At 43.1% G+C, this 17,915-nt stretch overlaps 1 protein-coding gene across 1 annotated transcript; it reads right to left on the minus strand.

Moving 5' to 3' along the window:
* Window positions 1-3,980: 3,980 nt before the first annotated feature.
* On the minus strand, window positions 3,981-17,904 carry LOC112237011 (ras-related protein Rap-2a). Its single transcript, XM_024405638.2, has 2 exons — window positions 16,807-17,904; window positions 3,981-5,731 (listed from the first exon to the last, which is right to left on the minus strand). Exons 1-2 carry the CDS (start codon window positions 17,118-17,120, stop codon window positions 5,494-5,496), a joined length of 552 nt encoding a protein of 183 aa, XP_024261406.1. The 5' UTR covers window positions 17,121-17,904; the 3' UTR covers window positions 3,981-5,493.
* Window positions 17,905-17,915: the final 11 nt, after the last annotated feature.

Here is a 17,915-nt window from a genome sequence, read left to right on the forward strand (position 1 = left end):
GCAGACAATCATAATATCAGTTCCCAGTTTGTGTTACAAAACCAACTTCATTAAGAGGTTTTAAAAATAGGTCCTATTTGACTCAAAGTTCCATGACATACACTAAGGCATTGTTGGCAGAATAGATGGATGCAGTTCAATGCATGATTAATATAATTCAGCAATTCATTTCTTGGTAGTCCAAAAAATATTGTTATCAGGTTGTAAATCACAGCTGGCCTAGTACATTGTTTTCTGCCTCCATTTGGGATGCAGTGTTTCAGATTCAATGACTCAATATTCTGGACAAAAATGGATGAATGTAACTAAGGCTGGGAATGTCAACACAATAAAACTAGCAATGATCACAAGTCTGTCATAATGTGGTTAATAGGCTAGCATATCTATTTATGTAGGAAGCTAAAAACACAGAGCCTAACGTTAGCAAGATAGCTAGCGCTCTGCTAGGAGGATGTCATACCATTGGAAGAGTGACTGACGTTTTCCACTCATATCATCTTTCGATGGCTATTCACAGCTAGAGATGCCGGTGTAATTTGGTTAACTACTCCGATTTCAGAGCACTCTCGTTTGAGTGTGCTAGTGCGCAATACAAATGATGAATTTACGAATGCGCAACACACGCAGAATATGACCGGTGTCAGTAAACGTAGGCAAAAAAGTTATAGTTAGTCAAGAATGCATGTTAAAAGTTATAGTTACTCTAAATAACATGTTAACATCTAACCAGTTCTGCTATGGCGAGTAAAATGGTCTGAGTGAGGTGTCTCATTTGTGTCTGGAAGCAAGCTAGCCAGCTTTGGCCAGTTAACTTGGGTGCTTGGTTGGTATAAGCATGCATTGGCAGGCAAGCTGCAGAAGGACGAGGAGGCTACAATTCCCCACTGTTTGTCTTTGCAATTGTGACGGCCAACTAGCTGGAAAAGTTTGATGTTCCTTCGTTAGATTTAAGCTCATCTTGCTCTGGCTATCATTAGTTATTGATCTTGTTGATATGCTCTCTCTCCCTCAGTTATGCACACCTTTCCATGGTTGTTTGATCAATTGGACTGTAAAGTTCCCAAATAGAAGACGACTCCTATGGTGTTTACTAATGTGCAGAAATCTATTCAGGTGTATTTTGTGACTTTTGGCGAATGCGTTCTAATGATCTCAAGTCGCTCTGTTGCAACTGCCTGTAAACACACAGTCCAGTTCAAAGTGAATGATGGTAGGCCCGTGTCGCAATTTGCTTGTTTGTTTAAAGGCCTACTATAGCTCTGATTGGGTATAGCGCACCGGTCTATGTAGACTCTGGGCCTAGACAAGACATGTTTTTATTCTGTTTTATTTGCTGCAGTGTCTATTAATTGTCCAAACGCACAGACGTGTGTTTTTGGACAATTACTGAAGAATTTCCACAAATGTTTTAGTATACGTAATTCCCAAACATTTTAAGAATTTATGAAAATAATGAAAATAACCCCAAGTGGTTGCTTGTCAGAAAATGTTTTTTAAAAGTGTCATATTGTCCCTGGAGGTATATATGAACACATTTTCTATAAGATTTCAGGCTACTAAAATGCTTTCATTTCCACTTTAAATGTAACATTGTTTCACACACAAGTTATTTTCAAAGAGATGGCTAACAACCTCAAGCATGCTACAATAAAAAAACACAGTTCCACTCACAAGATGATGATAATTTGAAAGTTAACTTGAAAAGGGAGAAGCTAAAAAATTAGCAACATCTTCTTTGATAATACATGCTGCAAACTTGACGACAACAAAAGCTAGCTGGGTTAACTACAGCTGGCTATTGCACAGTGGCCTGTTGGCCTTCAAGAAGGCAGAAGTTGCCATTAGTTTTTGTAAAAACGGTCCCACCCGTTAAGTCAAAATGTGATTGGTTGATTCCACTGTCACTCCAACATTTTGCCCTAATACAGTTGAATGGCAGATGCCTGCTTCTGATGGCCTAGCCAATGGCTGACTTAGCTAGCTAGATTTATCTCCCCAGAGACCAGAAAAGAAAAATCCTGATTGGATCTTTTTTTCTCTTGTGTTAACCCTTTCCTTTCCAACAAAAATGGAAGAGATTAAATCAGAACATCATTCAAAATAATAATATAAGTATCATATTTATTATATAAATCCTTAGCCCTTCTCTGAAGGCGTATAAGGACCATTGTTCCCCACTGTGTTTGGGTTAGTAATAATATGTAGAGTAGCTCTATTTTCCCTCAGTATGTCTTTTTACACCGTTCTGAATGTCTAAAGAATCCATATGTTGTTCTGAACCATGAATACAGAAATACTGGACATTTTGAACTGTTATCATGGTGGTGATTTGACACAATTACAATAATGGCCTGGAATTGGACTCACATTTTTCTGGTCTTGGTCTTGACTCAGTATCGACCCCCCTCTGGTCTTTGTCTTGAATTGGCCTCGCTTTAGGTGGTCTCGAACACAACACTGGTAAGTACTGTAGTATTCTATAGTAAACTGTAGTATTTTTTTTTTATGTGGGTTAGGATGAAATCTATTTTATTGGAGAGATCAAGAGAGATTTAGTGAGACTCGACTTTGAATTGTTTAAAGCTCGGACTGAAAATTAAATCCAGGAAATCTGAATACCACTGAAGTTTGTGGGCAGAGAATATTTTCTTCCCTCTTCTGAGGCCAAAAGAAAGTAGAATACGGAAGAGATGTCATATGAGGTTTGGGTTAAGCACAGGGAGAGGTAAACAGTAGTTTTATATTTGGGCCAATAGATAAATTCCTTTGAAGTCTTCATAATATACATATTTTTTTGTATCATCAAAGAACACAAAAGCACAACCCCCATATAAACAAAGAAGAAAGTAAAGTTGAATTCATCAAGCTCTTGCTGGAGCAACCAACAATGGGTTCTTGTAATTCATAAAGGGCCCGATTCTGACTTAAGGAAATGATGCTTTTCTTATGCACGCCTTTCCTATGCACTTCTCAGTAGTTGGCCTACCTGGTTAAATAAAGGTAAAATAAATAAAAAATTCAGACTTACTTCATGAAGGTGCGTAACATGCTTTGCAGGCGTGGTTCTCATTCCATAGGGTTTTCAGTACATTTATCTTAAGCCATACCTTTAAATACGGTGTACCTTTTAGTTTGAATTTTGTCGACACTCAGTGGAATATATTGAGAGACCATATTCTTCTCTGTTTCAGCACTAGTTGGTAGATACTCTGATATTGTACACTATTTAGGGTTAGGAAAGTATTTCTGAAACATAAACAGGTTTGGAGAGCCTTCACACATGAAATAAAGAAAACATTGGCTTGATTCATCTGGGAAATTGCCACATTCAATTCTTGAAACCATGGAAATGTTGGAAGATTAGTGTACATAGAATTATAATAGGGAGAATAGTGTACAATTGCCTGCACTAACGATGGATCTGTGTGATGACACAGCCAAGTATTACGCCATGCATCGGGATCAAACTGTTACGGCTTGGTCTGCGCTCCGCTTCATGATTCAATTAGCCTACATTTCTTTATTCTATCAACTGTTACTAATTATCCCCTGACCTTATTCATGGTTTCCTTGCACATAAAGATGGTGGAATTCTTAGGGAATTAATTCAAGGTCAGAATATGGAATGTCTGTAAACACACCACTGCCACAACTTCATTTATTCAAACTCCACCCAGGAACAAATAGCAGGTGAATAGCATGCTATATTCATGCTTAAGTTCGAGGTCAGAATACGCATAGAGAGAAAAGTGCATAAAAAGGGAATTACGTTCCATTTATGTGCATTTAACTGGGGTCGGAATCGGGCCCAAAATGACTGCCTGTTCACTGTGTTATTTAGAACTGCAATTGGATTAGAAACAGAAGCGATTTCCTTCCAAATAGATTTCTCTCTCCCAGAACAATTTAGAGAGATTACGGCAATGGCGTACAATGCATGTCCCTCCAATAAGTTCATAAAGAAATAGTGTCACTCAAGCTTGGATATATTGTGTTAAACACACTTTTATTGTTTGGGTGCCTAATGAAACAGTGTCACCATTCATTTAGGGAGGGAGAAAGAGTAAATGGTCACATAAAAAAATATAAAATTAACAATGAAAAATGGTAACCAGGGAAGGTCTGGTTCCCCGTGGCAACAACGACATACAGTTGAGACAGTGTCCAGACCCAGACGTGTATGTGTTTGGTTTGCACGTTTCCACAGTCTATTATAATCTCAAACGATGAAGTCCTTTTTTGTAATTTACTAGCCATGCATACAGTTGACAATTCCACATGTGTTGAGTCAGTGTCTTCCTAGGAGCTGGCACTTTCCATACAAAATATTTACACTACCGTTAATTCTAATTGTTATTCATCATCATCATCATCATCATCATCACTATTATTAGCCTACTATGAATTTCAATACTCTGAATACATAAAGAGTGGGATGTTGAGACAACGTCGCATCCCATTTCATTGTGATACCCAACCAAAAAAATACAATGTAGAGAATGATGAGTGATGACATCTTCATTCCTGAAAAGAAGACAGTTTCTAGAGACAAGAATCTGTTGAGATATTCAAACACTGAAAGATGGAGTCCTCCTTGTCCCATCCGAATGAAACTGTTACAATATTCAGGAATATGTTGTCAGAACCTCCTGAAACCAAAACAAATCACAGGATATGTGACAGACACCTCTGCTACACTTATCGAAACAAAATAGGAAGGAGAAGACAACATTGTTTCAAGAATGACACTGACTTTTCCACCATTTTCTTTCCATTCCTCAAAACAACTAAAAAGGAAATAAGAGGGGAAAAAATGGAGGCGCTTTCAAGTCACCTCTTTGGTTCTGTCCTAGTGATGTGCAACAACAAAAAACTTCCCCTTGGATGAAGGTAGGTAGGCCCTCTCTTTCTCTGTACAGGAAAACTTAGTACGCAAATCAATTACTCATCAATGTTTCAAACAAGTTGATCAGAGGGATTATCTCCTCCCCTCTATCTGCCGCTCTGCGCTGTCATGGTAACTTAAAATGGAGAAAGAAGGCTCCAGCTTGATGTGCTCAGAGAAACTGGGTCATATCAACAAGACCAAAACAATGTCAAATAAACATTACCGAAGCCGATCGCAGAAAACATAAAGACTACAAAACCTGTAATTCTGCACGGACGACTCAAGACATATTTTTTTTCTCCGCCAGAGAAAACAGGATAACATAAGGCGAGTGCACTTTTCTTTAGTCCGGTTTGTCAGTTTCTCTTGCGCAAATCCTTTGCATTCCTCATTTCATTCTATTAATTATTAACATATCATTATTATCAATTACATCATGACTGATTTTATGCACCAATGAGTTAAAATCCACCACAGTTCTACCATGAGTTTATTAATCATCCATGTTGTTGGTGTGAGTATAATCCTCCTCTCGGTGTACAGTATCTTGGTGTATGCAGACTTCCTCTCTCCCCTGTCCCCCTGGCGTCCCCTAGGCTCTGGGGCTATTGTATATTGCAGGAGGAGCAGCATGGGTCATCCTTGTCTGGCTGGGCGGCGTAGTCCATCTGCCGAACTATCTCAGCGAACAGTTCGTCCACCATGGTTTTGCTCTTGGCCGAGGTCTCCATAAAGGGGCAGCCCCACTCCTCGGCCAGAGCCTGGCCCTCGCTGGCCGACACCTCCCTCTCACTCTCCAGGTCCACCTTGTTCCCCACCAGAATCACTGGGACTTTCTCGTACCTGCAGACGACACACACAAACAGATGGAGAAAATGATCAGAAACCATCTTGTGACATGAATATATGGACAGTCACTGACTGTCAAGGCAGATCGGAATGACACACATGAGGAGATGTGATTTGCTAAAATGTTTAACTGAGATTTAGGGGTTGCCGTCCATGAAGAGCTGACTAGTTTTAACTGTACCTGACGTCCTCTCTGCACTCTCCTAAATGTACAGTTGATAGGCATAATTGCAATCTAGAATGAAAGCTTCAGTGGCACATCAAGATGTTGTCAATAAATCATGCCAGCCATAAATAATTACATTAAATCCGTGTGGCACATTTCCCTGAAATATATAAACTAAAAGGCCTGGCAATCACAGTTCTAAGAGGTGGCTTGTCGAGGAAGAAATCTATACTGCCCACATGCTTTATTCCTATTACTATCAGTGACAACTCGAGAACTTAACAAGGCCAGAAGTCAACAGGAAGTGGGCAAAATCACCCACAATCCCTTAGGGGCAGGAAGAGACAATAATCCAGTGAGCTTTAAACTCTCTTCCAAATTGGTTGAGTGTTCCCACTGAGGAACTGGGCTACTTGCACAAGGGCCAGAAAGAGTGTTACATCATATTTTTAATGAAGGACCTTAAGTCTTAAATGTTGTATAATACTAACACTCTCAATGAAGAGTACCACAAACATTTAATGGACATGATTCAAAATGTCTGCATTTATTGGTCAAGCCAAAGAATCTGTTTAATTGACAACATTTCAGTAAATTGGAGACTTGCCGGGAGGATCTGCTGATATTGGCGTGGTGCATCCAAGGAATTAGGCATCTCTATTTTGGACACGTCACAGAGAATAAAGGCTCCGCTTTTATTTCTTATCTGCAACTAGGAGCTCCCTCACTAGTGATAATATTAACCAGCACACACCCGCTATGAACCCCACTCAGAATGCCTCTCTTCTCATGTTATTGAGCACAAACAGATCACAGGAGAATCATGCTCCTTGACACCTTTCAGCATCAAAGGTTAACCTCCCTGTATGAAATATTCATGCCTCCTAAATTATTTAACACTATTTGACGGGGAAAAAAACACCCGTCCTTGATCGCTATGGTAACAGGTACACAAGGACACTCATAGTGTTGGAGGCTGGAGAGATGGAGAGAATCAATGACTGTAATACTTTCTTAAGTAGAGGAAACTGAGCTTCTCACGGGGGCGACGGTCTGCAGGCTCCAGTGCTAAATAAGCTTAAACTGGCAAAGAATAAGGAGCTCAATTTGATCTGGTACTGAATATATTATCCAGAGTGAACTCTAATCTCTGCCATCCCCATTCTGTGGGCAAGCCAAGAACTACAGGGATAAAACAGTAGACAACAGGGGTCTGTGAGCTACTGTGTGTGACTGTGAAGCACAAGACAGTTGACTACCAGTTAGTTAGCCACCACACAGCCTTTCACAGTACAGCTGGAAAACAATAGCCTTTTCAACCCAAAACTTACAGTCCGTCTGTTGTTCAAACCGCTGAAGCAGCTGTCGACTGAGGAAAAAATGGCATCGATAGCATTCCTGACTCCAACAATTCATTGGAGGCCCCTGATAGCAATGGTGCTGTTTTGGAACACATCTTTGTGGCGAAAGTAAAAATATGCAGTCAAACTATATACTCCCTCTCCGCGCTCATTGAGAGGCCCTAATCATAGTGGTGGGCGTGTGGAATGGAGGGCCGGGACAGGCTCTGTGGTGGCTGTACTTGTTAAAGAGAAAACCCACATGGGACATAGCGTTTAGGGAGGTAATGACGGTCCCCTGCATGGGTGGCCGTTTCTATTTTAAACAGGGCTGTGGTCGCTACTAGCCCCCGCTCATACCGAGGCCTGGGGCCGCCGTCACGAGTTCGCATACTGCCTCGCCACCTCCAATTACAACCTGCTCTCCACACATTCATGGGAAGGCATGCCCCGTGAGGAACCCTGCGGCCCATGGAACATGGATAAAAGTGGGATGGGAGTGTGCGTTTATGCTAGAGCAAGTTTGTGCGTCTGTGTGCGCGGTAAGTAAGCATGTGTGCTTCTGTGTGTGCACTGAGACAAGAGCAAAATTAGCACTATTTCGGTAAGGGATTGAGCCTGGCTCTAAGACTCAGTGAGCTCTGATGGAAAATGATTTCTGATCCTCTGAAGAGCTTATAACACAGCCTCTGTCCTCGGTGCTATTGTCACAGCTGTCTGCTTCTCAGCGCTCTGAAATGAAAATTAAATCCTATAGCAATGGGACTCACTGTAAAATCCACATGAAAACCACCCCAAAGAACCCCAGATGATCGTGACGGATGATGAGCTAGAGAAGAGAGCAGTGACGGGAGAGAAGAAGTCAAATGGAAACATATCCAGCCATCCATTCTATTCAATAACAAAATAACAGACTTGATAGGCTACCTAACTGTCTCACAGCAGAACAGCCACTCTGACTCCGTCATGCAGGAGGAGTGCAGGCAGCACAAAGAAAAAACTTGTCATCTGGTGCCAAAGGAGGAGAGGGGCTATAAATAGCTGTAATAACAGAGGGGAGACCTGCAATCTCAGGAGGTGTGTGAGGACGGCTGCCACGGATACCAGAGTCTTACAGGGACTTCGCATGAAGGGTGTTGGGCACAATGGCCATTCGGAGTCTGGGCCTGGTGCTGGGTGCAGGAAGTGAGGATGGGAGTGGGCAGAGAAGGTCCAGGGTAGCTTAGCTTATCCTCAACTGAGGTTTGAGCCCGTCGGTTACGCATTCTCCACTCGGAAGTCGTGAGCAGTAGTCATCAACACATATCAGCGGCCCAGCATGCCAACATTCCCTCCCACTGTCTGTATGTCTGTCTGTCAGTCTGACTACATGCATGTGGCTGAAACACTCTCGTCTCAAAAACAACCAGCACATTTCTCAGAGACACCCCTATGTATAATGCATGATGCATCCACTGATAGAGATCTGGGCCTAGCTGAGGGAGGCAGGGAAGCAGGGTGGGAGCTGCCTGGTGGTCTCTGGGCCCGGCCGCTGGGTTTATCGGGCCCTACCTGAGAGACAGTCAGCCAGCCTGGCCTACATGGTGAAAGAGGTCTAGCCAGATCCCTCCACAGTGAGATGGAGTCTGTTCTGAGTCTCCTGTACCTCAGGCTGACGGTCTATCTGTGTCTCAGTGAGTCCACACACTGCTGAGGGGTGGGTCTGACTGGAGCTGACTCTGGAGGCTGGATAAAGCTGAGTCAGGGGTATAAATGAGTTCCACACCACAGTCCAAGGGAGAGGACGTTTAAACACATCTCCAGCTCCTGATCTCAGAAAGGCTGCATCGCCCTAATGTCGGGATGTGCCAAAAGGATCCCTCTGCTATTTGGGAGGATGACTCATGAATGACAAAAGCAGACAACAGCTGAGATATTACTTTGGGCTCCTTGAAACAATCTCCTTGGATCCTTCCGACTGTCTCAAGGTAGCAAAAGGATATCCACTCCTTCCCGTTTCCTGTAAAGCTTTCCTGATACTATTCTCAGAATATGACAAGACGAGTTTGTCAAAAACGGAAAATATTCCAGTTAGAAATGAAGGGAGTGACAAATGCGAGACATGCATTATTGTCATTGCTAGATTGGAGATATTAGACGGCCCACTTATGCCCCTGTCTGCAGACTGCAGTTTTATGGGTGATTTGGTGCTTTTCTTCAGAGGACAAAAATACACCCACATTAGGCCCCCCTCAAACATTCGGTCATGGTCTGATGAATGAGCTTGTTCCCTCTTCCTGGAGGAAGAGGGCGAAGAAATTAACCAAACAATCCTACAAATTATATGAAATATCATCATCACGAAATCTGAAATGAACACTGACTGTGTTTAATCTGAAATGTGTTTCCACCCCCACCCCCCATGCTGGCTGAAGAGAGGGGAGAGGAGAAGTACAGTAGCTAAGATTAGATCGGGCTAATTTATGGGTTTTATAAATAGAAACTGGGGCTCGGAGTGACACAGTCAGTCAGTTTCACCCTCTCTTCCCTGACCTCTGGGTCTACATGAAGATTACAGTGGCTCACGCTATGGAGCATGAGCCCATGTACATCATAATGAAAGTGAATGAAGCTCTCTTCAGCTCTCCATGGGATGGATCCCCTGGACACGCACATGAAGATTGCCTGCATCCTATATCTAGTATCACCCATTTACCACAAACAGTGGCAGGATAACCGTCTGTAATTGGAAATTGTCACCAATAAAACGTATTAAACGCAGCAAACACATGACTTTTTATTTGGTAACACGTCCTCGTCCTGGCTCTATCACTTATTTTCAGGATACGCAGAAATGTACGCTTAAAACAACAGAAAGAAGACATGTGTGCTTGAGGCTGCTTGTTTCTCTGTTGCTCTAGTCATTGCATGTTCTTTTCTCTCCCCCTCAGTCGTAATCAACAATAACAGCTTCAGCATCAAACATTAATGTCACTCTTAACAACAGTGCAATTATGTATATTGTCACTCTGCTACACACTGCCTGGCCGCCAATGCAGACTGGCATTATTTTCGATTGCCTTGCCCTTTATGCTCTGAGTAGCTCTGCTTGATGATGCTCAAGCCAGGCTTAGACAAATAGACAAAGTAAGAGTTCCCTGCGTAAGTATTTATAAAAGGCCCTGCTGCACTTGATCTGGGTGAAACAAATATGTGGGGGGTCTTGACAGGGGGAACATTGCTATTGAAATTCACATGAAAATGATGCATCTGTGGGTTTTTGACAAGTTCACTTTCTATCAAATAGGAAAGTCCCCCGTCTAATCACACGGGTGTTATAGAAATATGCAGCCTGCAGGACAGAATTCATGGCATGTTAGTCTGTGACTTTGAGCAAGGGCTTTGACAATAACATAAAGATAAAGACCAAAGTAATTCACCCGAATGCTGTGCAAGGACAAATTAGGACTAGGCTTGGGTCGTATAGCGTATATACCATATACCGGGGTATTTTAAAATAGCCACGGGATGATTTTTCAATACTATCAATACCGAAGGACACTTTCCTTTTCTTTCCCACTACTTTTTTAAAGTAAATACCTGCAGTCAACTTGTGCAATGTGTTAAGAGATACAGAAGATCGCATCTTTCACTTTACCTGTCACATCATTTTCCATTATAGCACTTACTCGTGGTACCCAGTCACGTGGTGTTTGCTCACAAGCACACAACAACGAGAGAATGCAGCCTCGTAAATCACTCACTGTTGTCCAGCATGCTCCAGGTGATCTAGTTACAGTATGGAAGTCACAGCTAAATGTTTGCCAGCTAGATCTTATATAACTATTAAGTTAACAGTCTAAAATGTGCTAAATGCTCTGCAATTGTGTGTTCGGTTTGCTAATTTAGTAGCTAGTTAGCTACCTAGCTAAGTGGTTAGCTTCTTCCAAAATCATACTTCGCTTGGCGGTAACAGCAGAGAATTCCCTCCTGGATCAAGAGCCTTAATGTTTAATATTTGTTCTGTGTGTGTAGCAAACTTTGAGTAGTATTTTTGTTGCTACTTGTATACTTTTATGAGCTGGGATGTCTGTCCTGCAAATAGTTTCGGTCAGAGAATGTATAACATTTTTTGCAATTTGCTCGTTATCATCTAGTTAGCATTCTCTTTGGGATTTTACATGTTCTTGTTAGCATTGCTAATCATCAGATTACAAAGGCTCAGAGGGGTTTGAAAATAGCGCCCCTTGTGTTCAGTGCCGGTATTACCGAACATCCCGGTATGGCACACGGTCGGTATGAAGGTATGACAATCTGGATACTGCCAAAGCCTAATTAGAACATTATTGGACAACCATATACCCAAGGTAATTTTAACCAATCGACATTCGGCACATGGCAAACTCCTTTAAGGTTGACCTGATTGGTATGTTCTGCAGTACTAGATCACTGCAACATAGGATAAGTCCCGCCTTCCACCATGAAAATACTGTGCGAACTACATAACCCTCTGTTATAGTCTCATTCTGACCCTGTGACCATAACATAGGCTAAAAAGATGATGGCCCTCAAACCATCAAACCATCACGGTCACCTAATAATCCCCAGTTTACAATTGGCTCATTCATCCCCCTCCTCTCCCCTGTAACTATTCCCCAGGTCATTGCTGCAAATGAGAACGTGTTCTCAGTCAACTTACCTGGTAAAATAACGGATAAATAAATCAAAATAAAAAACAATGTCACACAGTAGGTAAATCATCCCCGTTCCTCCTCCCTTGCCATGCTCTTCATCATATCTGGGTGCACTGGCACATCCTGTGCCACCCATCAGTCAGCATCACCTGTGCATGGCTAACTGTTGCTGAAGCAAGGTGATGAGCCCCCGGCCGTCATGGGGGGGAAAGGGGGCGAGTGGAACTAATCATTTGCCCCAGTGGCCTCTGTTACTGCCGCCCTGTGACACTGACAGGTGGAAGACACTGATGCGCCCTGACAGGTCTCGAGACAGGCGCGACACACACCAGCGCCTCTGACTTGGGCGGGCGCCGGGACGGCTCCTGTGTGAGACAGTAACGAGGACAGGAGAGGCTAAGTGAACAGCAGTGACAGCTGCATAATCCACAGGGCAGCATGGAGCCCTTGAGGAGAGACATTGGGCATTGGGCCTCCTTGGCCATGGAGCCCTGGAGGAGAGACATTGGGCATTGGGCCTCCTTGGCCATGGAGCCCTGGATGAGAGACATTGGGCATTGGGCCTCCTTGGCCATGGAGCCCTGGAGGAGAGACATTGGGCATTGGGCCTCCTTGGCCATGGAGCCCTGGAGGAGAGACATTGGGCATTGGGCCTCCTTGGCCATGGAGCCCTGGATGAGAGACATTGGGCATTGGGCCTCCTTGGCCATGGAGCCCTGGAGGAGGGACATTGGGCATTGGGCCTCCTTGGCCATGGGGTCCTGAGAAGAAGTCAAGGCTGCTGGCTGGGCTATGCGCCAGAGCCCCATTCCACTTTCACCCCTCTGCAGGTTGGGAGGATGTAGTGACATTTAGCAGTGCCATAAAACGTATTTTAATATATTCTCCACTCTTATTAATACAGTCTTAAACATTGTTATACTCTTCAGTAAAACAACTGACTGACTGCTCTAAATCATTCAACTAGACTCTTTGACAGCATTATCTTCCTTTACAAAATGATGGTACATTTCCTGGTTTACTGCTTGGACCTGAATGTAAGTGTAGACAGCTCTTGTGTAAACCACCAGTAGATTGTAAGCTTGTAAACATTTACCTAAGTGAAGAGACAGTCAACACCATCTGTGGATACGGTGTTCTTCTTTTTAGTGGTGCCGTCATACCTGCAGATAGATATCGTCAGAGGAAGCCATGGGAAGAGCTGGCCATGGCCACGGTCTGGTCTAGACTCCCCAGCACTCCAACTGAACCGCTACACTACCCACATTAACTGTAAACACACTGTTCAACTTTAGAGAACATGGTTCCCATGCTCTTCTCTTCAAACTGTTTGGGATGGGAGAGATTTAGTCACCACTGGGTCCACACAATCTCAGAGGTAGGACTGGAGGACATCGCACTAGCCCATCAACCGTAACTCCATAGTACGATCGTTAAAGTAGAAATGGCAATACTGTACATGTGTGCTCGCTACCCTTTTACTGTTGTTAAACCTGTGTAATAACATTGCAAATACCCAGTAACAACCTTTTATTCACGTGTTGTTGTTGCTTAGTAATGGAGAACAGAGGTTTTTGTTCCACAAGAAGAAATGCAATGTAATTACAAAGTCATCATGTTGATAAATGTGTAATTACAGCGTGATTACACACTGTATAGGGGAAACTATCATGCAAAGTGTTTATCGTGATTTATTGTACATATCGCCATAAACGTGCATTGCCTTTGTTCCTGTGGGGCTGTGATGAGGTATTGGATAGTCTGACAGTAGAATAGGTAACATGGGTGGCATCCGCATGCTCCCCAGCCAAAACAGTTCGGAAGAGGTCGTTCATAATGTTATTAGGACATTTTGTGACGTTTTTGTTCGTTTTGGACATCGGGTAGGGTTTTTTCGGGCTGTTCGGGCACACAGCATTATTCCTGGATACAAGCCGAAGTCTACGCCCCTACGTCGAAGATTGGTCAACAGTAGGGATTCTTCAATAAAGTCTTTGTTGTCGTTCAACGACAGACGACCTGTTTTCATGCAAAAATAAAATATTGAGAAATACTGCACCAAAACATCTTAGAAGTAAAATTCTCCCCGGGAAAAACGTCAAAATGAACGACAGATTTCTTCAGTTATCTTAGGTTAATTCGGACTGTTTTGAGGAAGTGTATACTGGCTACGGCGTCTCAAAATGGACAAAACAGTACCACTTTTTTCTTGTTTTTCAAGCAAAGGTCTTTTAAGGGAGTATTGCGAGAACACTCGTTCGCATGCTGACGCCTTTAGGGAGTTGACACCAGACTTGAGGAGAGAGGAGGCAGTCCCTGGGTGTGTGTCTGATTCCACACACCACAGCTGGCCCACACCTGGTGCACACACACACTAGGGGATGACGCCCCGCCAGCTAGGCAGCATCGCTCCCTCCCTTCCAGATTCCCTCACATACCTCTCCCTGTACTCACATTTTTATGGGGGAAACACATGCTGACCTCATTCTTTCATCTGGAGTCGTACATTTATTTGAATGGCTTTAAATGCAATCCAAACTCCAAGCGATCGTGAATTTATTGAAACAAACACACCAAGATAGCCAGGAAAAGGAACTTGTGATTTGGTAAGATGGCCAGGAAAAGGAACTTGTGAATTGGTAAGATGGCCAGGAAAAGGAACTTGTGATTTGGTAAGATGGCCAGGAAAAGGAACTTGTGATTTGGTAAGATGGCCAGGAAAAGGAACTTGTGAATTGGTAAGATGGCCAGGAAAAGGAACTTGTGAATTGGTAAGATGGCCAGGAAAAGGAACTTGTGATTTGGTAAGATGGCCAGGAAAAGGAACTTGTGAATTGGTAAGATGGCCAGGAAAAGGAACTTGTGATTTGGTAAGATGGCCAGGAAAAGGAACTTGTGAATTGGTAAGATGGCCAGGAAAAGGAACTTGTGAATTGGTAAGATGGCCAGGAAAAGGAACTTGTGAATTGGTAAGATGGCCAGGAAAAGGAACTTGTGATTTGGTAAGATGGCCAGGAAAAGGAACTTGTGAATTGGTAAGATGGCCAGGAAAAGGAACTTGTGAATTGGTAAGATGGCCAGGAAAAGGAACTTGTGAATTGGTAAGATGGCCAGGAAAAGGAACTTGTGAATTGGTAAGATGGCCAGGAAGAAGAAGAACTGAATTGGTAATGGCAATGACGATAGTAAATATTAGAGAGAATGCAATTTCAGCTACAGAGATTTCTACTTATTCGAAGTCAGATCACTTGAGAGGTCATGTTCATACGGAGCGATGGATGGCGCTGTGTAACATGTCAATGGGAGGATCCAACTGAAAAGTTGAGGAGTAATTTGGTAGTTTTGTGTTGTTAATCTATGCTCCATTGTGAGGTTTCTCAGTGAGCAGAGAGCCTTGTCTCTTTGTGGCTCATCAGACAACCTCCATTCACCCAGGCAGATACACTGACACCTCCAATGAGTGATGAACCCACTGTCACAGCTCAGTGTATAGTGGAGTCCCACTTCACATCAACTCTAGAAGAGGGAGTCACAAACATGTGAATGTAGCCAAGGTTTGACGATAATATAGCATTCATATGGCAGAGTGTGGGGTCTTAATTAACCAGGTCACCAGGTCTTGAGTGTGAATGACTCATTCATGTTGTCACTTCTTAAGTCTGCCACAAATTAGGCCACTGCACACTCGACCTATATGAATTACTTTGGTATGCTACGGGATAACCTAGTTGTCTGCATAGCATGTCACATTGTTGTAACTTGATTCTAAACATGTTAGGACAATGCTGGGACAATGAGAGATGCGGCCACTAAAGATGACCTCATGTCTGGAGCCTCCCTAAAATAACAGTGCTTATCATACGTATGATTCCTGTTTGTTCTGTTTTTTTCTTCCTTTCCAAACAGATTGCATGTTTCCAATTAAAAACATCACTTCCTCTCTTCAGAAACCGACTTCTCAGTGTGCTCCTCCAAATTTAGCAACTCCTGCCAGCCCCCCTTGCTTTAGCTATATTTTAAGGGTTTGTCTGTCTATTAGAATCAGGCCTTTGTTTCTCTCCGCAGAGTCACTGGAGCTGTGAATCCTGGGTATTCCAGCTGTCTGTTTCACTGGGGTTGCAGCATCTAAGCTCAGCCAGCATACAGTCTTGTGGACAGCCCATCAAACACACAGAGCAGAGCTGCATCCAAGGTAGCCAGACAGATAGACACTATCTCTCCACTGTAATAAAGTGCAGGGGAAAGCTGGTCTCACATCTACTGGTGGACAAGGCCTGATGTGGTACAGTAGTACAGTAGAGTCTAACTGAGGAGAAATAGCACCATGGCCTTGAAACTAAAATGGCTGTAGAGCTACAGGCAAAAATAGCAGATGACCAACCAACCATATGTCTCCTATCATGCTGAATAAGACACAGGCATGCCGTAAAGACAGCGCTGAATATATCATTTATATTGTTTGAAGAACCCAGTTGCATTGCCTTTAGAGAGATGGATATTGGCTAGTGTTGGATGATACAGGACCACTTGGTTGGATTTAGCAGTAGTAGGCCTATGCAGGGTCAGAATGCTTGAATAGGCTAAAGTAGGCACTATGCCTGTGTGTTGTGTATCACCACAGGACACATCCTCAAAATGAGTGTTATGTGAGTGTAGATTCTGCACAAAGGTGCTTCTTCATAGATTGTGTAGTAGGCCTACCATTACATAGATCAATTATGTTTTCTGTCAATGGGGTATATGATAGGAGTCAGATTAGATGTGCTCGTGGGAAAATGCAAGCAGGAATTATCATCACGTCTATGCATGTTTACAATGAGACGTTGCAGTTCTGACATAGGCATACTGTAGGCCTTCCATAATACACGGATTTGATCCTAAATCACTCACCTTTTCACTCTGATGATCTGGTCCCTCATGGGTTTGATGTCTTGGAAGCTCTGCTGGTTGACAAGACTGTAGACCAGTATGAAGCCTTGGCCATTTTTTATGTAAAGGTCCCGCATGGATGCGAACTGTTCGGTACCAGCAGTGTCAAGAATCTCCAGAACAGAGGGTGAGGAATCCACCTCGATTTCTTTGCGGTAAAAATCTTCTATGGTCGGGTCGTACTTCTCAATAAACGTCCCGGTCACAAACTGAACAGTGAGGGCGGATTTCCCGACCCCACCGCTGCCGAGGACCACCACTTTGTACTCGCGCATTGCTCCCTTGTTATTTGATGATTTCAAGAGATTGTCGAAAGCTATCACTCTCCGCGCGACATAGAATAAAATATATCCGTGCAAATGGCATTCATTCGTGTCCCATTTTGAACGGATATAAAAAATACAGCCTTGCTTACCACCGCTCAGCAATGGCAAATAAAAAGCTGAGCACAAAGACTCGCTGCCCGAAGATGGATTTCATTGTAGAAATTCCCACAGGCACACCAGACATTGATTACTAGGCTATGCGCATCGAAACGACTGCAATTTTTTTTTAATGTGCATTAAAATGTATCAAAACGCTGGACAATGTGAAACGTGTGGTTTTTCATCTGCTTAGCTCACCATTCTATGCATCACAAAAAAAAACTTGCTCCAGCGAAGACATTGGAGAAAAGGACGGTTCCTGATGGATTCTGCAAGACTTGCGCGTTTTATCTCAATAAATGTTGATAAATAAATAAATACAAATTTAAGAGTTAAGCCTATTAATATAAGTTTCCTTGCTTTTTCACCATCTCTTTCATCTCCCCGTTCCTTATGCGTTCACGAATACAATCCTGACCGCCATACTCTCGGGTGGAGACCCACCGCCGCCGTGTAATCAACCGGTCCCCTCTCGGCTTCCGTACCAACGAAAATGAGACGGGTCTTTCCCACCAGACAGATGTGCAAGGAGTCCAATGGCTACCAATATTTGCTGTTAACCTCACTCATGACTATCTGAATGCCATACGGAAACAGCCAGTAAAATAAAGGGTTGGATTTCCGTTCATGTGCAAAATTTCCCAT

Source organism: Oncorhynchus tshawytscha, linkage group LG03 (assembly GCF_018296145.1).
Source record: "Oncorhynchus tshawytscha isolate Ot180627B linkage group LG03, Otsh_v2.0, whole genome shotgun sequence".
NCBI lineage: Eukaryota > Metazoa > Chordata > Actinopteri > Salmoniformes > Salmonidae > Oncorhynchus > Oncorhynchus tshawytscha.

Bases quoted from the DNA above. Each gene is read 5' to 3' on its own strand.
- LOC112237011 (XM_024405638.2), bottom strand. From the start codon at position 17,120: ATGCGCGAGTACAAAGTGGTGGTCCTCGGCAGCGGTGGGGTCGGGAAA. The intron at 5,732-16,806 runs GTGAGTGATTTA...TGTCGTCTGCAG, and splicing joins CAGATCATCAGAGTGAAAAG to GTACGAGAAAGTCCCAGTGA.